The sequence below is a fragment of the Zootoca vivipara genome, chromosome 1 (assembly GCF_963506605.1).
Source record: "Zootoca vivipara chromosome 1, rZooViv1.1, whole genome shotgun sequence".
Classification (NCBI taxonomy): Eukaryota; Metazoa; Chordata; class Lepidosauria; order Squamata; family Lacertidae; genus Zootoca; species Zootoca vivipara.
The window spans coordinates 75641022-75666102 of NC_083276.1; the positions used below are offsets into that span (position 1 = coordinate 75641022).

At 41.3% G+C, this 25081-nt stretch overlaps 1 protein-coding gene across 4 annotated transcripts in view; it reads right to left on the reverse strand.

Moving 5' to 3' along the window:
* TSPAN4 (tetraspanin 4) overlaps nt 1–25081 on the reverse strand; it is a 522690-nt gene that overhangs the window by 37939 nt on the left and 459670 nt on the right. For all 4 annotated transcript variants that reach the window (XM_035121894.2, XM_035121932.2, XM_035121904.2 and 1 more), the window contains one exon: nt 20110–20184. In XM_035121894.2, coding sequence (XP_034977785.1) covers nt 20110–20184 — 75 coding nt within the window. The remainder of the gene's footprint in view (nt 1–20109; nt 20185–25081) is intronic.

Genomic DNA, 25081 nt, shown 5'->3' on the forward strand with positions numbered 1-25081 from the left:
TATTATTATTATTATTATTATTATTATTATTATTATTATTAGATACTTGACTTTCAAGTGTTCAATGGATCAGGTACTGTTAGTAATTTTGTTTGTGCAACTCTCAATCAGGGCTTGGTTTATGGAGAAACAAGCGAGGTGTAAATTTTCAATTTGCTACCAAAATCTAGTGGACCAAGGACACCAAGGGAGGAAATGGTGCCTCCAAAATGATGATGCATGGATGGTGGATAGGTAACATTACCAATATGTACCACACACACTTCACAGATGTGGCCCTGCTATCATATGTCTTGCTGTGACAGAACTGTCAGAATAGGGTAGGGTTATGACTAAGGAGTGCTGGACTAAGGAGGGACCCAGGTGGCGCTGTGGTTAAACCACTGAGCCTAGGGCTTGCTGATCAGAAGGTCGGCGGTTCGAATCCCTGTGACGGGGTGAGCTCCCGTTGCTTAGTCCCAGCTCCTGCCAACCTAGCAGTTCGAAAGCACATCAAAATGCAAGTAGATAAATAGGAACCGCTACAGCGGGAAGGTAAACGGCGTTTCCATGTGCTGCTCTGGTTTGCCAGAAGCGGCTTTGTCATGCTGGCCACATGACCTGGAAGCTATACGCCGGCTCCCTCGGCCAATAATGCGAGATGAGCGCGCAACCCCAGACTCGGTCACGACTTGACCTAATGGTCAGGGGTCCCTTTACCTTTACCTTTATGACTAAGGAGTAGTGCTCATAGCTGCCAAGTTATCCCTTTTTTAAAGGGATTTTCCCTTATGCTGAATAGGCTTCCTCGCGAGAAAAGGGAAAACTTGGCAGCTATGGTAGTGCTATCCTAGCCATTTAGATTTGCCAGCTGAAGGGAGCTAGGAAGGAACAGAGGTCCCTCCCCACTGATGGAGAAGAGCCTTGTGGGCATAACTAATAGAATCAGTGGGTTTTTAAAAAATCAAAAAAATCTGTGGGGCAAAAAATAGGTAAGTTTGTACCCTCTACACAACTCCTGTCCCTAACTGACATGAGTCAGAGGAACCTGGGAGTTGTAGATCTGCCACTTTGAGTGTGTGCACACACCATGCTCATTGCCTCATTGCTTTCAGTGGGCCTCATTGCTTTCAGTGGGCATAAGTTCAACTAACTTATTCTGGATACAGGCCATTGTTCTATTTTCTCAATAAATTAGTTGTGCCTACCACATTACCCATTTCTTTCCACATGTCAGATAAATCTATAATGGAAATCTTGACATTAATAGCCCTTTATATTGCTCCCTCCCTCAGCTTCTTGCTAGTTTCAAAATGTAAAATAAAATTAAGTTTTTTGGGGATTCATTTTTAAAGACAATTTTTCATCTCAAAGAGCGAAGACGGCATAAGACTGTGCTTTCAAATTCATAACAGTTAGAAGCCTCCTCTGCTCTCTATCCCTCCTGTCTCCAAACTAAATATATAAAGAGAGATTTTAGGAAAATTAATTGCAATAGTCTGCCTTTATGAATTTCAATGCATGTGCAATTCATTTTCCCACAGACAGCAAAGCAAGAAGGAGATCTTTTGCTGCCAAGGTGACAGGATTCATGAGCAGACCTGCTCAGGACTAATGAGGAATAAGTAGAGAATCCTCATTGGGGCTCTCCCAGGGGAGCTCTGCTTTCAATCACATACCATCATTTCTGCTTGTCAGTCCATGCCGCTGTTGGTGTAGAGGATATTAATGAAGCAAATGAGTATTGCGGTTTGAAAACAGACAATTCTTGCTGCTCCTTCAGAATGATACAAAGAACCCAACCTGGTTGTTTCTGAAAAGGTCTAGCGAGGTATTCTGCAGCTCTCATAACTGGCTCAAAGGGGTATGTGTCAAGGTCCCAGCTGACCTTGAGGGTCTTCATCAGAGGAAGAAGCTGGAGATCCCATTCAGGGCCCTGCTCTCATGGAAGACATGGAGAAATGTGCACCAGTCCAAAGGCAAAGATGCCTCTCCTGCCCTTCCATGACCTCATCCTAATGCCTGCCTTCAACCCTGATTCTCCTCCAATGCATACACCTCGGGCCTGAGGAGCAACAGTGGTAGTGTACCAGATAGGAAACCCTAAGTTGCAGCCTTTTTGGCTGTCAGAAAGGAGGAGGAGATCTAGCTGCAAGGCACCACCCTGATGCATGCATAGGACCATTTACTGGCAAGTGACTCGATACATTAACATCAGACCTCATGAATGCTTTAACTCCAGCTACACAGTTGACTCTGTGTCACCACAAATGGGGCTGGTCATAGATATGCACACTGTGAGGTCCAACCATCCACACTCCATCCCAATATTACTCAGCCTTTGAGTGTTATGTAAGTGAAATTCATGCCCCCATCTCCAGTTTATCTCAATAGGCAAATACTAATCTTTCCCTTCTACCACATCGTTATTTGCCTGGAAGGGCTGTGAAACTTGAAAACTTGAAATGGCAGGTGCCCCCTATGGGGGGGGGGCTACAGACAGCTTATAAATCCCTTAAATAAAAAAAAAATAGAGTCATTTTCCCTAAAGAAATGCAGTGGGAAATAATAAGGATTTTTTTCTTTATCATTTTCCATTTTGTTTCCTATATTGCGTTAACATATGAATTCCATGTCCAATGGCACCTCAAATATTAAGAAATTTCCAGATATTAGTCTATATCATGAGGCATATTTGTTAGCACATACAAGTTATTGGTGAATTTCTCCTTCCAGAGGAGATGGTTTGGATCAGGGGTCCCCAGACTTACCGTGCGGCGGGCCGGAGGGCAGGGGAGTGCGCGCGCAGCGGGCCGGAGGGCGGGGGAGTGCGCGCCCGTGCGCATGCGCACACGCACACGGGCGGGGGAAAAATCGCCGAAAATCGCTTGTGCGCATGGGCCTCCCTCGACCAGGAAGTGCACCAGAAATGACCTCTTCCGGGTCGGGAGAGGCCCATACGCATGCGCACAAAGGATTTTCGGTGATTTTTTGCCGATTTTTTAGATCGTCGCTGCGTCGCGCGCCGTGAGAGCGGGCGGGGGTCGTCGCGGGCCGGATTGGAAGGCCGATTGGGCCGCATCCGGCCCGGGGGCTATAGTTTGGGGACCCCTGGTTTGGATGGTTAGCGTTGGGGATGGTTAGCGTTGGGGTCTACATATGATTTTTTAAAATGACCTATACCACCTTCAGTTTTAGCAGCTAGAGAGACATGGTATATATTGGCTTGTCAGCTATAATTTGATCCTTGTAAGTTTTTATTGTGAAAGAAATGGGTAGAATGTGTGATACAGTGGTACCTCTACTTACAAATCACTCTACTTGCAAATGTTTCTACTTACGAACGGAGCTCCGTCCGCCATCTAGGATTTTTCTACTTACGGATTTTTAGATAAGGTTGCTTCGACTTACAAATTTTTCCTCCCAATGCATTCCTATGGGATTCGACAATTTTTTTCAAATTACGAATGTGCGTTCGGAACGCATTAAATTTGTAAGTAGAGGTACCACTGTATATACATTATAAATTAGACCAGCTCAGGTGGAGATTTTTAAAAATCATTTCCTACTTTACACAGTTTAGGTATTAATTACTAATGAGTACAGAATAGCAATATTTCCAATTACAACATTAGTTGGTGTCTATCTATGTCCCATCTGCTTTGAGTGCTTTGGCATCTTCTAAACTGTAGGAGCGAATTACTGGATCCATATAGAAAACCAAACTTTAAACCGCTGCTTATAAATGCTTAATTAATTTTGGTAAGGTAGATGTTCAGGAACTTAGAGTAAGGTTACCAGACACCCCCGTTTTCCGGGGACAGTCCCCAGATTTTCAAATCAGTCCCCTGACAAAATCCATCTATTTAGTAGGAAGTTGAAAAGTGTCCCCGGATTCACTGAAAAAATCTGGTAACTTTAACTTAGAGAAGTGTGGAACAGGGAATTATAGTTAGTATTATGCAGCCTAAACAATGGAAAATTGCTTTGGAATTGATACTGAAGGATACTGCCTGTGATACTGGAGATAGTACATAGCCGTAACAACTATCGTAAGTAGCCCTTGATAGCCTTATTCTTTATGGATTTGCAAAATCCCTCTTTTAAAGCTGTCCAAGTTGGTGGCCATTAATACCTATTGTGGTAGCACATTTCATAAATTAGCTATGCTTCTCAGTAGGTGTTTCTAAAGGCACAAGCCTCAATTCTGCAAAAGTTAAGAGGGTGGAATAAAAACTTGAAGTGACCTGCTTTACAGTGATAGGCTTATAATCACAGATGTTCTTTCCGTAAACCTTGTCTGCTAGGGCCCCATACTCTAAGAACGTAAGAAGAATCCTGTGGCATCAGACCAAAGGCCCATTTAGTCTAGCATCCTATTCTCAAGGGTAAATAAACCTCTGATTTTAAAAACCACACATCTACGAAGGCTGATATCAAAGAAACTGCTGCTGCATCCCAACTTTCAGTGTTGGCTCTCCTCTTCTCATCAGCTGAATGACTAATTTCTGAAAGGCAACTTTCTGAGGAGTATGTAATAGCATAAGCTAAATAACTGCTGGCGTGGAGGAAGATCATGCAAAAGTCAAACAAGTGGCAAAGCAACTTTTGCCAGGCCTGATGTATCCTCCAGATGTTTTAGGCTAGAACTCCTATCAGCCCTGGTCAGCGCTGCCATGCCCACATCTGGACAGCATCAAGTAGGGGAAGGCTGCTGCAAAGTCTCACCGATGATGACTCAGTACCCAAAAAGCATTCTAAAATGGATGCCATACAGATGCTGTTTACTAGATCTGAGGAGCATGGTTTCAGCTACATCATTATCTTGTATGTGCAAAACTGACATTTTCCAGAGCAGGAAAGAAGCGAGCCTCATTTTTTATTTTTTATTTAAATACATCTTCTGCCACCTCTTTGTGCTCATCTGTGGTAACAGAAGTCATTGTGAAAAGGTTGCCTCTGGTACTTGTGCATAAATCAGCAGCCAACAAGACTGTAAACTCCACAGCCAGTGAGGCCACATTCCACTGAGCACAGCCTCCAAAGTGTATTGACACCTGATAGCTCAATGGCTTGTACTGTTGGTAGTAGAACTTTAGCTGACTATTACTTAAATATTAAACGATCTTTTCAATACATTTGGTGGCTCTTGGCAGCTATTTTCCTTCTGCTTTCTTCTCTCATCACCCCCCTCCCGCCGGGAAAATCAATTTATTTCTCTCCCTCACTCCCCATTTCAGTGCTCTGCCCTTGGAAAGTTTTACATTGCTTTGTTAAAACATATCAGATGCTCCTTCTCTGCTGACTGCAATATTCATCAAGGCGACAGTCCTGGAAGGAAATTGCAGCATGTTCTATCCTTTGCTGCTGTCAAGTAACAGCATTACTTTTGTTGTATCTCCCACTGAAAAGGTTGCAGTTAAATATTGCTTTAGTAATTTGGCCTAATTCTGGTTTTACTACAGCATTTCTTCAAATGCCTATGAAGGAAACTAATGTGTCAAGCAGAGGATCGAACTAACATTTCTTTCCCTGCCATAATGTCTTTTCTCTGACATGTTTCATTACTCCCTCTTTCATTAATCTCTGGGTGGGTAGGAATCAATAATCTCTTTCCCCAAAGTACATCAGTGCTTTAATGCCCACCCCCATTTCTTATGATTTAAATATTTTCCCAGCTTGTACTACTAAATATTCCAATTTGCACTGCTATAAGATCTGAATGTGATTTACATGCCTAGAAAACAGAACTAATAATACATGGCCTTTAGTGGCCTTGAGACACTACTTGGGAAGGACATGGAAGACCAAGTGTGGTTAATGACCTTTCCAATCAAGGGTGGCAGCCATGGTGGTAAAGCCACAGGAAACACCTAGCATTACCTAGGATTGCTTTTTTAAGGAAAACCCAAAAGTTTGTTGAGCTTTTTAAAGACAACCCCGATTGACTTGCCTAAGATCCAGCACAAAGCACCACCTTTCTGAAATTCCCCCAGATGTCAATTCCGCCTTTGAAATCCCGGTAATGTATGGGAAATTCCAGACATTTGGCAGCCCTACCCTTACCACTAGATTACACAAACATCAGTGCAAAGTATCTTTATCTCATTTTAACATAATCTGCAATCATAGAATCATAGAATTCTAGAGTTAGAAGGGATCCCAAGGGTCATCGAATCCAACCCCCTGCAATGCAGGAATTTCAGCTAGTGTATCTCTGACAGATGGCCAGCCAACCTCTGCTTACAAAACTCCAATAAAGAGTTCAGCACCTTAAGAATAACTTAATGCAGCTTAAAAATTTGAAAAGAAGGAGTAGTAGTACAACAACCATGAGGTGTGTATGCTTCTATAATAATATACCCCGCCCATCTGGCTGGGTTCCCCCAGCCACTCTGGGCGGCTTCCAACAAAATATTAAAATACAGAAATCCACGGTGGAGGCAGGAACACACAATCCAGCCATTCAGTCATTCTCATTTTTCCCATGCAATCACAATTGTGTGAGAACAGCAGGCCATGGCCCTGTAGCAAAAAGGCAACCTATGTTGGGGCTGAATTTCTAAAGTGGGGAGTCTTCTCTGCTCAAGTAGACCCCCTTTGTGATTTAGAACCATGGAAGATCAGTATCCTAAACAGTGTGGACAGCCTACTCAAGTCCAGCTGGCTCCCTGCTGCAGAAGCTCAGCCCCCAATATATGGGGACTGCCAAACGGCTTTTGCCTGCTTAGGAAGCTACCATATACAGAGTCAGACCAATGGTCCATCTAGGTTAGCATTGTTTACACTGACTGGCAGTGACTCTCCAGAGAACAGAAGTATTTCCCAGTCCTATTTGGAGATGCCAGGGAATGAACCTGAGACCTTCTGCATGTAAAGCAGATGAGCTACTACTGAGCTACAGCCTTTTCCCTTCCCCAGCTTCTCCTTAAAAAGATGGTGCTTACGTTAGAATGATTGGATAGAGTTGCAGGGTTCAAAAGATTGGGAGAGGGGTGTTGAGTAACTGGTCTAACAAACAGCTGTCACAACCCAGATTTCCAACTCTCCATCCTCAGAAGAGCACCATGAAGAGGATTTGTCCTCAGAAACAACCTTTGATGTCCCTAATCAGAGGTGGGAAGCTTCTTAAAAGTCCTGTTTAAGGCTCAGTATGATAGTTCTTGGAACAATATTCAAGCCTGCCTTACCTAGAGTCTGCTTGAAACTATCCAAAATGCTCCCTGTTTTGGTACTAAAATGAATTCTTGTTGTAGTCTATTAGAAAGTGATACAATGAATTTTCTATAGTTGATCTGACTTATTCAGACATGCAACAGAAAATTAAACAGAAAATCTTGGAAACTGAGGACCAAGATATAGTAAACAACTTAAAATCTGCTCTTTGGTTGGCAAATCTCAGCGAGTGGGGCCATAGGACTGATGAATCTCTCTCTGATTATAGGCTGGGATATGCTTTTACATCTTTGTGATTGCACTCCATGCGTAGTATGGTGTTCCATGAGAGAGTGAATAATATTACCTATGAAAATCAACAATGCATTTATAATTCAGGGGAAGTGGCATACTTTGTACATTATTTACTGTTTTGTAGTCATGTTTAGAGGGAAGCTTTCCACAAGAAGCTTCATCTGACTATGGGCAATCCTATTGGCATGCCAATTAGATTTTACTAAAAAAAAGGGGGGGGGAGAACAAATATGTATTATAGGGGCTATTACTAAATTTGCCCTTCCGACAAATTGCTAACTGATTTTTTGTTGATTGTGCATATGTCCATCTTCTATTTTTTTTCATTTCTTTTGTTTTTTAATTAATAAAACTATATTATGTAAGTGGTATGCATGCATAATTTTTCATTCCCCCTGGATGCTGCTGTTTTATGTTTATGTTATGCTAATATTGCAGTGGTTGTGGAGGTTAGCCTATAAACTTTCTTGTTAGTTGAAAGAGGTTTTTTTTTCTCCTTCTAGTGACCAATACTGCCATCTGAGTGCTGGGAAATGTATTCTTCCTGCCATGCTAACAGAAGCGGGGTGCAGTTGGGGTGAATCCTTGCAACGCATGAATAAAAACTGGGGAATTGTTACTCCAAAAACACTGGGTTGATATCCAACTGAATCATACTCAGAGTAGATCTATTAAAATAAAAAAGACTTCTCCGTTGATTTCAATAGGTCTACTTTGAGTATGATTAACATTGGGTATCCCCCATTATCCCTAAATCAGAAACAGATTGTCACAATAATGTCTCACTGAATCCAACGGGACAAGTTAGTTGTAACTAATGGGATGCAAGAGCAGGGCCAGCCCTACGGCCAGGCTGGGTGGAGCAGGGTGCCAGGGCGCCCAGCCGCCGCGGAGCTGCACTCACCGGCCCGCCGCGCTGGGAAACGGGGCGGGGCGGGTGTGCCAGAAGGATCCGTCGCACCACGGCGCCAAATATACTTAAGACGGCCCTGTGCAAGAGGGTGACTAACTTTTCTTGGAATGCAGCCACTGCTTAGAAATGCTTTCTGATCTAGGAACAGAGGAAGCTGCCTCTAGCTCTATTGAGCTCACTTTTGTCTTAACTGGCAGTGGTTCTCAAGGGTTTCAGACAAGCATCTCTCCCAGCCCTACCTAGAGATGCTGGGGATTGAATCTGGGACCTTCTGTTCTACGACTGAACTATGGCGATTCTGTCTCTTGTCTTCCTCTTTATGGTTTCTGCTGTTTTACCTATGTCAATATTTCCCCACTAACTTTATTTCAATTGAATTGTTCACCTGTTCTCAAACCCATTCTTTTACTACATTGATGTGTAACTTCCCTCTTCTCTTCATGTTATGTTCAACAAACACTACTCATCTTTCTTTTACTACATTTTAGCCATCTGGTAAAATCTGTCTGACATTTTACTTTCTTGTGCACTATATGGGATGTACCATGACATGATGCCACATATTATCTATACAAACTGTGAATACAGCAAGTCCGCAATTTATGCATAATTAACTTGTGTGCATTCAGCTTTACGTGTGTTTTTTCTTTCTTTTAAGGAGCAGAAAGGAGGCAGGGGTCCACGGAAAATGACTTTGGCAATCCCACCCACCACTGAAACCAATGGGTTGATGATATATGATTTTGGCTTCAGGAGAGATCCCCAGAATGTAACCCCCATGTAAGCTGCTGGCTTATTGTATTCCAAGCGTCTACGGTAATGTTAACATCTAGCATTCAGATTTTCAATTTTTTATCGGTTGGATGTTTTTGATCAGTCAATCAAGCTGACAAGTTGGAGGCATATAATATGACCACAAAGACTCTTACTGCAACAGGAATTCTTCCATATAGTTAAATGTTGAGAATAACACTGGATTCAGGCTATATTTAATTAAGTGCTATTTGTAGAACATGTTATTTATTTATTATTTCTGGTAACTCTGAAATATTTATTTTCATTGGCAACTGCAACATTTGAGATGAGGGCTGTTATCTACTGGCCATGTAGAGTCACAGCACATGAACATTCATTTTATACTCTGCTTAACAGTTTTATGTATACAGAACAGCTTACCGTCAACACATTATGTTGGCTTAAATATATAGTGACACTTCAAAATGCTCTTGGAATGAATAAAAAATGTCCTGTCTATTCCAATACACAATACTAATCATTTCTTTTCATTTGATGCATCTCTCCCCACTCCCCAGCCCAGGGTTGGTTCTGCCTCAGTTATTAATTTATTGCACTAGGTTGTGAAAAATTGCTTTCATGTTAACTGTTTTACTCTTCTGGGCATGGCTACCTAATTTCAAAGGTGTAGGCAAGAGCATGTATCAGGAAGATGCAAAAGAAATGACACAAATAAAACACACAATTGTGTAAAACAACTATGATAATCCAAACAATGAGGTTAAAAATGGAGGCGGGAATTTTGACTAGGGCAGCAATAGAAACTCTGAAAGCAAACCACAGAGGCTTGCAGCTTCCATAGCAGACTCTCCAAGTGTTCCTATTTTCCAGGAATAGTTCTAGATTGATAGAAGCTGTTTCTGATTTGATCCCAGAATGTCCCGCTTTTCCTTAGGACATCCCTATTTTCATCAGAGAAATGCCAGAGGGTATGCAGTTATGTGATGCCAAGGAGATAGGTACATATACAACCTTTAGAAGACATCTGAAGGCAGCCCTGTATATGGAAGTTTCTAAAATGTCTAATGCTTTATATGTTTTTATATATGTTGGAAGCCACCCAGAGTGGCTGGGGCAACCCAGTCAGATGGAGAGGGTATTATTATTATTATTATTATTATTATTATTATTATTATTAAACAGGATGTCCCTATTTTCATTGGAGAAATGTTGGAGGGTATTCCACAGGAGAGACAACTAAGGATATTATCCCTTTGGGCTCTCCCTTGGAGGAGTGTGGGGCAGGGAGCACTCTTGTATTCATTATAGATCCCCATCTCTGGGTGAGAGCCAGGGAAGGGAGGGAGGGGTGATGGTTGGGGCCTCCCCACATGAGAGGCAGGTTGGTTTCATATACACATTCTTAAGTTGCTGTGGTTATCTGATGGCTTTAATGGGAGTCTACGGTGAGCAGCAAGGCTGAAGCTGCTCATTGTCAATATAGGAGTGGCTCCCCGCTAGAATTAATGAGAGGTGCACTTCATAGCATATGATCAAGCTGTTAGGACCTGCATGCACTTTTAATTTTTGCTCTCCATGAAATGCTATGTGGGTCATATCACTGCTAATATTTGATTACATCTAATTCTGGTTTATGTTTTTTAACTAACTGGGGGTTGGACTAAATGATCCTTGTGTTCCCTTCTAAGTCTACAATTCTATTATTCTGTGATATTTTAGTGCACTTGAACAATGAATTCAGGGAAGGTAGTTTTTGCTATATAAAATGTGTACTGAAACAAAATAAAATTAGAAATAAAATAAAACAGTTGATACACAGCTAAAGGGCAATTGAAGGTTTCAATGAGGTCAAAAAGTTGAGATTGTATTACACTAATCAAGGGATTTCCGACCTGTAACAAGCAGGTGCATTGATTCCAAGACTTGAAACTGTAACTTTTGGTATGGAAGTGAACTTTTGTTTATAAGAGCCTTTTTAATGCATTAGTGCTTTATTCCGAGACTCCATTAAGCCATGAGCACCAAAGGTCAGGGATTCCCAGAAGGGAGTACTAATGCTTTTTATATGTCTAGTTGTATTTAAATAATACCCGTGTCTGCATGTGCCCATCATTCTTTTTGTTGACACTGCCACACCATTCTGCATTCTTGCATCTAATAGCACGGGCATTCGCAGGGGTGGGGAATTAAATCTAGCACTGGACTAATAAAATTAGGGAAAGAAAAAAACAATTCTCTTTTGCAGGTTTATATGCACTGATCAGAAATCTTTATTTAGAATACTAATTGTTGCACTGATAATGCAAGAACAACCTGCTGTTCTCACAGTGGCCAACCAGATGCTCTCAGGGAACCCGCAAGCAGGACATGAGCACAAGAGCCCTCTCCCCTCCTGTGGTTTCCAGCAATAGGTATTCAGAATATGTAATGATGTGGAGGAGGAACATAGACATCATGGCTAGTAGCCACAATTGTTACAATGGTATGAACAGTTTGAATTATTCACCTTACGCAGCACTTGATTAATAACTCGATTCATTCCTTAATTTTGCTACGGGCGCATTCATTCTCAATAGCCTCACTGAAACATTGCACTAATCTCAAGAGATGAAACCATGTGTCTTTCAATGTGTCTTTCATTTATGTAGGCCACTTGGCCCACTGGTACAGATTCATATTTGCCTTGGCATCAGCCCTGAAATTAAGGTCGGAGTGGCTGTCCATTATCTAGCATACCCCCACACCACAACAGATGTCTTTGGAGTTGCAGAACTTTCCAGGTGGATATGTATGGCCTCAGAGGTGCATACTACAAACAAGGGTGCTGCAATCAGATCCAAGTTCTGCTCCTCCCATCAGGTTCCCAATGCAGTACAAGGCAGCTGTCACTCTCAAAGCGCAGTATCTGGAGAGAGTGCCCCGATGAAGAAAAAACAGACGGTGACCATTTCGTGTGAGGGTCCTGTTACGAGCCCCCATGTGTGTCAGCAGAGCATGCATAAGCACACCCAGCCCCCTGTTCCACCCCCCTCTTTGTTAAACCTCACAACGCAAAATGTAAGGAACCAATGCAACAAAATGTGACCAGGGCAGGAAGTAGGGGGTAGATTATTTTCACTATAATTTCTATGCCAGCTGTTTTGGGTTCTTTTTAATGGTATGTCAGGGAAATGAGGTGAGGTGATAGAAGTAGTATAGTCAAGAACAGAAGTGAAGAGGTTTAAAAGAGAGCTAGAACATGAACTGGCATAAGGTCTTGAAGAGAGGGATCAAGGCTGTGCTATTTATCCATCATCCCTAAGGCATTTTCTTCTATTTAGAAACCTGTAAGTCAAGAAGACTTGAAGGAGATGATGTAGCCAAAAAGAAATATTTGTTTTGCCCAGCTTGTGACATATGCATAGTCACATAATAAAGTTCTGGAGAAATCGAACTGAATTAGAGAAACCATTAACTCAGGAACAGCGCAAAGGCTTTGCATGAATGCCTCAGACTTGATCCCTACAATTTCCAGTTAATGAACTTTAGGTAAAAGAGACCTCTCTGTGACTCAGAAGTGTTGACTGACGTAACTGCCAGTACTGTGAAGAATCCAACATTGATCTGATTCAGTATAAATGGCATCTCCTACCTTTAGGAAACATTAAAGTAACACTGAAAAATTCCCTAATGAGAAAAGAAAAGGAACTGATGCAAGCTAAACAATATTCTAGGACTCACTGAGAGTTTTTCATAATACAGTACTCAGTACTGTATGTCTCTCTTGTAAAACAAACAAACAAACAAACAAATGTATTAGCTCTCAACATACCGTGAGTATGTTTTGTCCCCACACAATAGCAATCTGAATACTGAATCATGTTTCATAACAAGTTACATAGATACGGTATGTCTGTTTTGTAACAATGACTTGCATATTGCATATTAATATAAAGATATGTTTTAAGGCATGATCCCTTCAAACTTCATAATCTGCTGATCCAATTTTAACATAGTTTCTGCATAGGCTGCAATAGAAAGGTTAAAGAGGAGATCCCCATGAAAAGGTGAAGTAGCAAAATCTATCACAAATTGATTTGCATTAGTACAAAACAGCAGACCTCAGTTTCTTACTTGTGAGGTAGTTTTCTTTTGGGAATACATGTAATTAAAGTGCAAGTCTCAGGTGCATTAAACTGGGCTCAAAGACCAACTCAGTCCACGTAACCCTTCCTTTTAAAAGTCAACAATGATCAGTGTCTGAAGGGAGATAATCCTTTAAAAACAGAAATGCCAGCTGGAAATAATGTCATTTATGATTTGAGTTGTGATATCAAGTTATCAGATTAATGTTACGTGAGCTGGGGGGAAGCTTTCTGATTTTTCTGCTTATCTTTCCCAAATGCCAAAAACTGGCCATCTTTATTTTTCTATTTTATATCAAGGAGGAACTGTGCATAACAACACTGATCATGAGAACTCTCTGTGCTGCAGATACCATCCTGATTTGCTAGATACATGAAGTGCACAAGACACCAACTGAGCCTGATTTATTCGCGATATAAACCCAATTCTCCTTGCTTTGGATGTGAGTGGTAACATTCCAGGCCTTTGAAGCCATTTCGCTGAGTTCCATTAATGAGAGAAACTTGGTGAGCCAAATCAAAATTGTCCTCATTTGGTAGTATTCATCACAAAATAATGAAGAAATAATATTTTCCCCCTTCTTGTCAGCAGAAGGTTGGGCACACAAATCTATAGGTGGTATGGAGGGTCCTATCTGACAGAGGGCACTTCTCTTCTGAAGTGCTATCAGAAGGCAGCTCTCTATTTAAAGGGCTGTTCTGTACATGTCTGATTTACAAGAACCATAAAAAGGTGGAGAGCACAGTGCCCTATCAACTGGGTGTATGGGGTTTTAGGAGAGGGGTAGTACTTCTGGTGGAGGACACATCATGTTCCTTCTGGGGTATTTTGTCCACCTCTGCTCTCCACCCTGTATTCAGATCTCACCTGTGGCTCCTAGTAGCTGTCAGGATGAGAGACCAGCCACAACCTGGGAAACAGCTTCAGCTGGCCGGCTAAACCAGGTGAAGGCAGCTGATGGGTCTCAAACCCACTGTGAGTTAGGGACAGATCAGATTGAGTAAACAAGACCAATAGTGGGTCCAATGGTCAAGAAGGCAGTTTCTGCATGTGCTGTAAAGGGAAATGAGGGGCAGATGGGGCTCATCAACCTGGGAAGGTAGCCCATCTAGGAGAAGGAAACTCTGATCCTAAACCTCTGCTGCCTTGTGGCTACACTCATTTGTGAGAAAGGTTTTGGGAGAGAGATTGATACCAACAACATCCTGTGTGATGTATTTCCTGCCCTTGTTGATGAAGCACAAATCACACCTCCTGGGATGAGGAAAAGCTGTTTAAATGATGCTGGATTATTTTTAAGGTAAATCCCAGGCATGCTATCAATTACAGAAAGAACAGAAACCTTGCTAAGGGTTGGGACTGTAATGCCTGGTATGAATAGCTTCTGTATCTCTCAGATCCTATAACTTCATTTACAGCACTATCCCTAACCACATCTACTCAGAAGGTAGTCCTACTGAATTCACTGGGGCTTACTCTGAAATAAATGGGGTTAGGATTGCATCCTCAATCAGTACATTCCATAATACTTTAGAGTGACATTGAAGCTCATGTGTTAAATCTACTTCTTGGAAGCACCATTTCAAACTGTCAGCAAGTGGACACTTACACAACTAACAAAGCTCTACACACACACACTCTTCATAGAAAACTAGGTATCAGGGTATAATGGACAGCTGGGTTTGAAAAGGTTAACTTGTACTTAATATCTAACTTCCTGGCACTCCCTCCCTCCCTCCCTCCCTCCCTTCTTGAGGAACAACAGTACACATTGCCATTGAAGGTTGACTTTTCTTTCATTCCTCCCTGAAGCATTTCATAGAATCACAGGCAGAATACATACACCAAGTCCTTTGCTGAGTGTCTACAGAGCTAGCCACCTATGTTCTACCGGGAGGGTAAAGATAAGAGTCTCCCATGAAACCACTATTATTATGTGAAATTACAAATACATCTAAAAGAAATTGTCCTAAAACGTAAATCATTCTATCTTTTGTCAAAATACAATATTTATAAAGTATAAATGAAACTTACACCAAACCATATAGCCCAAACTGTCATCAATGAGAATAATGCATATGACAGAATACTATCTTGATATTTCATTTCATGCTCCAGTGATTTATAAATGAATTCCACTTTTTAATAAACTTGTCTGGCAAATGTCCTTTCTTAAATCTTATTAATATGTAAGCATCATCAAAAAATGCTACTGTTCAAACTCACTCATACCAACTTGATATTGAAAGGGATTCTGGTGGTTTCCATAATGATGCTATAACTTGTCCTGCTATAGCCATTAAACTATTCGCTAGTTATAAATCCACTTGCAAGTTTTGATCTCTCAAATATTCAAGAGTCACTGTTTTAAGATTTCAATAAATACAATACCTGGCCATACCTTTTATGATGATTTTATTATTTCCATAAAGAAGATAGAACCAAAATATAGCTTAATATCCAGTAGCCCAATATCCTTATGCAATCTAAATACAATACTGTAATTCCTTTTGTTTTCTATTTTAGATACATTTTAAAACAACCTTTTGCCACAATTGTAAAGTGGCTAAGTCACATTTTTAATGGTGCATTCTGGAAAAGATACAATATTAATATTAAGCCAGAAATTATGCTACAATTGGACTGCATGTAACACAGAGGAATAAATGATCTTTCCTAGTTATAGTGAAAGCTACATAATCCATACAGATAAACATTCTCACCTCTTGCTTCACTACTGGAACTCTGGAGATATGTCCATCTGACCTCACTACCATAGTTAAGGGCTGTATAGCATTAGCTATTAGGCAGGCAGGCTGGTCAGCCAATGGTAACTAACTAACTCTGTTGAGATGGGGTTACTAACAGGAGAGCAGCAAGCAAAGAAGAAGAGGAGCAAATTCAAAGAAATGCTCCCCACCCCACTCGCTCAGCTAACCAATTGGAAAAATATGGGGGGGGGAGGTGAAACAATAAAACCCTCTCCTTCATCCTTCATTGATACATACTGTTACAAAAGTAGCAAGTTACAAAAGTAGCCAAGCAGTAGCAAGGTTCCAGAGGGTTCAAGGTGCTCACCCACCCTTTGTGCTCCTTAGGAGAACTGAAGATGTGTCGGAGACTTTTGTAGCTTTAAGAAATATGATTTATTCACATATTAACACCTACAGTCTGCACGGAGGGAGTCGATATCTTACAGCTTGGGCTGTTTCCCATAGCAGTGCAGCACTGGAGTCAAAGACATCTCTCACAGCCAGCCTTCAGCCAGCCTGCCCAAGATGGATCTCTGTCTTTCTTCTCTCATTCTTTCCAGGACTCTTTTCCTGTGACCTCTCTCTCTCATACACACACCATCACCTTGGCAACCGCTGTCTGCCCAGACCCCAAATTCCTCTTAGATGGGCTATCAACACCTTTTGTCATATTAACACCTCTGCTAGGCCAGGTTAGTTTGTATAACCCAGTTCAGAGATTCCTAGTCTGGCCTACTGCAGTTCTGCAGCATGTTTTTTTCCTCTTTCATATCACAAATAATCAAAATACTACCATTTATTAATTTCTAGGGTTTATCCCCCCCCCAAAAAAAAAACTCACAACAATGCACTGTGTCTGGGCAAGACTTCAGTGTCATAAGCACAATGCAATATAAGATAACCATAAGCCTCATAATGCAATGCCTGAACAGAGTACATACTTATACATAGCAATTTGCAACTATTTCCCTCTTTTAATTATGTTGCCTTTGTTATGAGTGGCCTATCACTGATGTAGTCTACATATATATTGCTCTGAACATTTTATTTCCCCAAACAATCTCACTGAAATACCATCTCACCCAGGTCCTTCTAATGGTTTTCATTGTCTTTTCAGAGATTAGGGCAGAGGGGTGTTTGTGAAGTGGGACAGTTCTATGCTTTATTCCCAGTAAACACCCTTCCCTCCAAACACACACAGGCTTTGAATCACATAATGACACTATAACTTTCTTCATTATTTTCCCCCTATTTAGCATACCAAGTGTGGTGTTACCTCTCTCTCTCTCTCTCTCTTGGAATACTGCTGCATGCTGTAGAGATCCCTTCATTAATCTGTTTTCTATTATGCACAAGCCTCCCTCTTAAGAGGCAACAGCTAATTCATGAGTTATTACAGCATGTGAGTAATTTAAAATTACCACTGACAATATAAATCATCTGGCATGGTAACTCTGAGCATGCATCTCTCTGGCAATTGGCTTCTTTTAGAACGCAGACACAATTCTGGGTCTTTCAGAGGAGTCTCTGTGGTACTGTGACTCACCTACTGGGCTTGGATGTTGAAAACCCGGGGTAAATCACTGCATTTCAGCCAAACATACATCACAGGTTAGTTACAAAATTAGAATCAGCGGAGGGGGGTATGTTAGGGCAAACAGGGCACTGCCCCACCAACCTCAATCTCAATTCCTACCTGCCTTCTTACTACCAGCCCTGGAGCAGCCCTGCTTGCCTGCTTCCTCTTCCTTAGTCTCAGTTTTGCCCATGTGGAACTCAGTAGGGAAGAGGACATGGACAAAACTAGAATTACCTGGCTCTGCCTACCATTTGCTCTGCTGTTGGTCTCTCTGCCTTCTGCTCTACCAGGCCCAATGAGACCCTGCCAATACTGGTTGGAATGCCACAGTGAGCTACTCAATGGATATATATATATATATAGAGAGAGAGAGAGAGAGAGAGAGAGAGAGAGCGCCAGGAAATTTAAGCATTTTTATCTCACATGGGACAAGCAAGGAGGTTGGGGTGGGGGACAGATTGTGTCTTTTTGTTGCCCCATATTTCACTCACACCAAGTTATTAGGGAACAAGGGAGCAGAGTATTTGCTGAACCTCTACTCTTGACAAGAGAAGCAGCCAGCAACCGGGGTGGGGAAGTTATCTAGTCTCCATGGCTGGACAAGGAGGGGGAGGTGGGAAGGGGAGAAAGAGGGAACTGATAATTTAACTTAAAACAAGAAGAAAAGATCAGGAAAATCACTGGGATTAAGGTTATGATCACACAGCAGTTTAAAGTGGATTTGATGCACCCCATGTGTGCACATTTTTCACATCATCTACATGACGTCAATCTCATCCTAGTGGCAGCCTGCAGCTTTCTCCCCAGTTAATTTGGGTTTTCTCAATCCCTTGATAATCCAGTAAAATGGGGGCAGCGGAATCCAGCATAATATCTCTTGCTACCCACATATTGGCACACTGAAACACATTGTGTGGACTTAAAAGAAATATGTGTGTGGTGACATTTTGCTGGGTGCCATCTATCACCCCCACGTCTGTTTCCTCATTGCCTGAGCACAACCTAGCCATTTAGTTTTCATCAGCCCAAGAGAAAGCATGCAGCATGTCTATTTCCACAGGTTGTCGCTGAAGGCACATGTTTTATGTTTTTTTTAGAAAAGCTGCTTTGCACAGAACTGCTGTTGCATCAACAGGAGGTAGGAAACGAATAGGGGAAATGAAAAAGAAGAACACTTACAATATCTCAAAATCCCTCTTCTCAAAATCCCACTTCCCCCACCTTGACTATATCCACTTGTCTGTAAAATACATGGTTTTATGCAGCTTTCTGTGTTTGTGGTGTTCCTAGAGCAGGCATCCCCAAACTTCTGCCCTCCAGATGTTTTGGACTACAATTCCCATCTTCCCCAACCACCGGTCCTGCTAGCTAGGGATCATGGGAGTTGTAGGCCAAAACATCTGGAGGGCCGCAGGTTGGGGATGCCTCTCCTGGAGTGTCTGTGGATTGGAGGTGCCCAAGCCTCTGCCTACCTGAATTTTGTTTGCCCTGGCGAGGAGCTCATTGATGGGTTGCTGCTTCTCTACTTGGTAGGGTGGGCAGGCACAACCCACAGATAGTATTTCTTTTTGAAACTGCTGCTTTGTGCAAAATTGAAAAACGTGTATTTGAAAAAAAAGATAAAAATACAAAATTGCCTGCTTTGTTTGAAACATTTGGTAGAAGCTCATGGCTGTGGCACTCCGTGAACAAAACATCTTTTTTTTTTAAAAAAAAAGGTGTATGCACACTGCATGCATACCTACAAAGGGCCTCAGGCTTTGAGAACTTTCAGTGGGCAAAGAGCAGTAATTGAGGGGAAGGAGTAACAACACAGAATACATCCTACCAAGCACCACCTACTAGTGCGTACGAGAAATGCTGAGAAAGATTTAAACTAAAAGCACTAATGTGCAGATGAAACGTCACAAAGAGGCATATAGAAAAATCAGATTTGTACACATTAACGCCTTAGTATATACAAAGCCTAACAGCTACAGTTGCAGTTCTGAGTAAATACTGTTTCTAGTCGTCTAGGTAGAGCTAGTTTGAAGAGACATCTTGACAGCATCATCAAAGGAGCCTTCTCTGTTAACAGGTCCAACAAAACCAGGTAAAATTTGTCAACATTTACATATCAACAAAGCCCAATTTCTCATTTCCTGGTGAATGTCTACAACAATATCCAATTAGGGAACTTTCACAGCAACATAAATACCCTTACTAATGAACATCTTAATGTGATTACTATCTGCCTTTTAGTGCACGAGTTTTCATCAGCCTTCCCTGATTAGAATTCTCTGTATTTAAATCATAAATGTGTTGCTGATATGTCTGAATATGTCTGACCTTGAACTGAGAGGGAGAGGGAGGGGACCAGTGTCCTAGAAGAGCACTTTTGTATTCTGAGTGCACTATTTCTGATATGAGGTGGTCTCTTAAGAAAACATGGTATGCGTGCCAAGGCAAAGGCTTCATGGCTTATTTATATGAGGAAAGGGGGCAAACAAATTTGCTGAAGGGGAAAGAAAAGAAGAAGAAATATTTTGACATACCTTGTCGGTGTAGACGAAGAACAGAATCACGACAGTGAGCTCCAGCACAAATATAATTAACAGCATGATAAAAAACTGTCAAGAGAAGAATGGGTGGGAGAGAAACAAAAGCCCAGAGACATCAATATTTGTTTCATCTTCACAGCATATGCATTCATGCATAGAAGGAATCAGACCTAGTTTTCACTGAGGAGGTAAATCTTTGCCTGAATGGTACCATTTCTGACATGACGGATTGTTTCACCACGTAAGAAAATTGCCTGCGCATAGAAAACTCTTCACACTACACACCCAATTTTCTATGTGTGGAAAAGAACTCAGTCATGTGAGTCCCACCTGCAGGCAGATGCAGCAAAGTCCAGACCACCTCAGTGAGAACTAGGCCAAAGTCACGAAAGTACAGACAATATTATTAGCCTTGTGGCAGAGGTTCATAAGGAAAGAGGTCAAAGAATTGATCAGGAGAACCAAGGCTCTAACCACATCAGCGACCTGCAAGCACTGCGGCTATGGGTAATGCTTCAGCAAGAGCAGACATTCATTCTGTTTTCACAGACTTTTACCTAGCAGATATTCCATTAGCTAACTTTGCTGTAACACTTGGCCATCTTGTTTTGGAGAAAGGGTGGCTCTCCTCCATGTACACATCCGTGTAATATATTCTCAGTCTCTCTTGTGTGTGTGTGTATGTGTGGGCTCTCGGGAAGACAGAGTTTTCTTAAACATTCAAAAGTAGCGGAATATTCAATCCTGAGGCACATTATTAAATCTCTCAGGTGCACTAAAAACATAAGTGAGGTATTTTTAAAAAATGCTTTTAATATTGGTAGTTGCTGAAATAAAAATGTAGCGATAATGTATCTGAGGGCTATCAAACCTCTCAAAGCTGAAAATTTGAGGGCGAGGAATAACATGGGAGAAGACTAACTTAAACCTTTCCTCGCTAGGCATTTTCCTACGAAATACCACCTTCCTTGCTGCTTTTTTCCTCATGGGAAATGACAAGTGGATGTAGAAGGGAAGCAACTGGGAGATACCGTATTTTTCCATGTATAAGATGCCCCCATGTATGAGATGCCCCCTATTTTGGGGATTCCATATTAAGAAAACACCCTCAGCACTACCCCTGTATAAGACAAACCCCAATTTTAAACCTTTTTGTTTGTTTGTTAAAAAAACAACAAAAAACCTAGTCTTATACACTGAAAAATACGGTAATTTTGAGCAGGATAATAGACAGAGGGGAAAAGGTTACCTAGTCCCCCCCCCTTCCAATCAGATCTACAGTGTCCCAAGACTGCTTCTGGTTTTAAAAAGCGAGAGGGAATTATGGGAAAGACTGGCCCTAAAATACTCAGAAGCCATAAGGCAAGTAAGAAGAACAATTGACAATAGTTTCCAAAATCAGGCTTACAAGTATATTACATGATTTGGCATGTGGGGGGGGGGAAGTAATATCTGGGTTTTGCAAGTCAATATCTGTGCTGCTAAGTTTCAGTTGACTTAAAATTTAAATCTTAACCAGTCAGTGTCATTCTATGGATTTCTTTTGTTACACTGCATTTTATTATCCCGGCTTTCCTACCAAGGAGCTTAGGGGCAATATAAATGGTCCCCCCGCCCCCGCCCACATTCCACCATTTCATGCTCAAAACAACCCTATGAGGTAGGCTATGCTGAGAGAGAGTGACTGTGCCAAAGTCACTGAGGGACTGAATGGGGATTTGAATCCAGAGCTCTTCACCATACTGGGTCTTACTATTTTCTGCATAATGTCTGCCATATATAAATGGTACCTGACATCTGCAATTGCTAAATTTGTACTGAAAAGGTGATGGGTAGGGAAACTGAACATGCTGCAAAAGAATGTGGGGGGAAGGGCAGGAATGGGGACATAAGCATAGCTGCCATTTTTCCCTTTTCTCGCGAGGAAGCCTATTCAGCATAAGGGAAAATCCCTTAAAAAAAGGGATAACTTGGCAGCTATGGACATAAGCATTTGCTATTTCAAAGCGCCAGGCTCTCCCTAAGCTGCTGCTCTAGCAGCATGTGGTACAAAGCGAGAAGGATTATTCTGTGTGCGTGTGCTGCATTCTGCAACAAGGGAAGTTACAAGGAAAGGTGACACAGTCTGATTCTTAATTTATCAGTACACATTTTTAAGAATATAAAGCAAATTAGTATTTGGGTCTTGCTGGCTCCTGCTGTTCCTATGCACAGCCCCCACCCCCAAGTGCTGCAGGGAATCCTCTCTTGTTCCCACTCTATTCCTCTTTCCTTTTGCAGAAAATAAACCCTTTGCTGCCTCTCTGGTTTTTTGTTTGTTCCCTAGGGAGCTGCTTTTGCTAAGCAAGCCAATTCCACTTCCATAAAAATAATCCTTGATGATCAACTTCAACGCAGCATTAGATAACTAAGCAGCAGTTAAAATGGCATTACTCTCATTCCCCCCTGCTATTCTGATAAAAAAAAAAAACAGCAGCAAATGCATATGCAACTACCGTTTCTCCGAAAATAAGACATACCCATAAAATAAGCCATAGCAGGATTTCTAAGCATTTGTGCAATATATTAGGCACAGTTCTGAAGGGCACCAAGGAAGAGGCTAGGCTGGACATGTAATAATAATAAAAAAGACATACCCTGAAAATAAGCCACCATGTGGTTTTTTTTAGGAAAAATAAATATAAGACGGTGTCTTATTTTCGGAGAAACACGGTATAGGCTCTTCTGCATGGCTTGCGAAAAAGAGGCTTTTCAAAAGCGACAAATGGAACTTGTGTTGCATCCAGCTTTCACCGAATTCAGGGGTAACTGCAGTAGATGTGTATCAAGATCTTACATGCATATTGTTCCTTTCAACATTCTGTGATGTGGGGGAAAATGGCACAGCTGGTCCCCCCCCCGGGTTCACGTAATTTGACACAGTCATGACAGGATGATGTGGAGAGCAAAATCACATATGATATGCGGTCGTGCGCACACTAAGCAATTGTAGTTTTTTCTCTCTCAGTTATGTCCTCAAATTGCTGCTCTTAATCTAGATTGATTCTGCTGTCCACAAAGGGTGGTGTGGTTTGCAGATATGTGTTTGAACTCCTTTCCCTTGATTAGGTTATTCATGCATTTTCCTCCCTGCACAAGTCCCATGTGGGTCAAGTGACGATTGCAAACTTGGTATATCCCCACTCCCAATGTAACTGGGCAGGTGTGCATATGCACACATACACACACCTTTTAAGACTGCCTACACCTCTCTCTCTCTTTTCCCAAATAGGCATACATAAAAACATTCAATCTAGATTGTGTGTGGGCTACCATTGATTCTAGAATAAAATGTCACGTGTATGCAACCTAAATCAGAGTGTAGGGAGCAAGGAGCACATATTTCAATGAGGCACAGCTGCAGGCCAACTTCCCATTTTATGTTCTTTAATATTTGTATTGTTTTTAACACTCAATTGGGAGCCGCCCTGAGTGGCTGGGGAAACTCAGCCAGATGGGCAGGATATGAATAATAAATTATTATTATAAATTATTATTATTTGTATGGCAACTTCCATAGCAGGCACTGCTGACCCTTTATCCCAATTTTAATATGCTGTAGAAAGTACAACACCACCTTCCCTCGAGAAGCTGCATTTGTACAGTACTAAGTAGCTAAACCCCAAACCTCTAGTAAATCCAGCCACTTCTACCCCTGTTCATTTCCCTAAAACCCACCCTTAGAAACAGCCTCGTCTTTTGTTATGCTCTAACATGGAAATATATGCAGGTTTTAAGGCTAACTGGAATGGGCCAAAGTGCAATGAAGACTAGATGGGCTCAGGGCATGGACCACTAAAAATTCTTACGGTTTGCTTTCAAGTAAGCTTCCCAATTCAAATGATAAATAAGGAGGAGAATAAAAATGCACTTTGCTGTGGTTCAGTGGGACTGCATGCTGCTGATATAAGAAAGATTTATGCTTTGAGACAACACAATCCCAATGCAAACCATCCACACAGAAGCTCATAAAGAAGATTAATCTTACATTGCAGTGAGACATATTTCACCACAGAAGTTTTCCATGGCTAAGATGGTATCTAGAGAAGTTTGCTGAGGGAGTACCTATAGCCTAAGAATCACTATGCTGTTTTTGTTTGGTTTTTTAAAGCCTTTATGTGCTACCATTCTGTACGAGCAAGGGAAGGAAAATGAAGTAGTTTATTCTGCAACTTACTACTACGTTTACAACAGGGTTTCCTCGAATCACATTGCAACCATCGAGTCCTGCAAGCCTCTTTCCTTCCCACAAGCACTTAATTTTGGCTAGGCCTAGTTTTCATATCATCTTAAGTAGCAACTAATCATGGTTTCCCATGGGGTTGGGGTATTGTTTAGGGGTTTTTGGTTGTTGTGGATGTTATTTTTTTCTATTTTATTTTTAAATCTTATGATTTATGTGGAAATTGATTGGTTGTGTGTACTTTTTGATGTATTTTATTTATTGTTTATGACTTCTTTTTTATGTTTCTAAGTATGTTGTAAGCTGCCTTGAGCATTGCTATGGAAGGGCAGCATACAAATAGAATGATGATGTCCAAACCAGTACCGTAGTTGTGGTTCACTGAAACCTTGGTTTACTGAACCATGGTTTCACCAGGGTTTATTGAAACAAGCTAGGATCATTTACCACAGGTTGGAGTTGATTCATTTCAAAGAATAAAAAATTCTTAGCATGTGCAATAGTTTGTCTGAGTTTAGAAGTAATGAGGGGGGAAAACAAAGCTGAAAGAGAAGTGAAAGGTGGAGAGAGAAGGAGGAGTGCATGAGCCTGGAGCTTATGTATGTAATTCTATGGTCTTAGTGTTATGTGTGAATGCAGTCAACAACTAACATTATTAGTCACTTTTATTTCAGTGATTGCATTACTTTAACACTAAATTGAAAGCAAACAAAATCTTAGCAATTTTGGACTAGATTGAAAGAG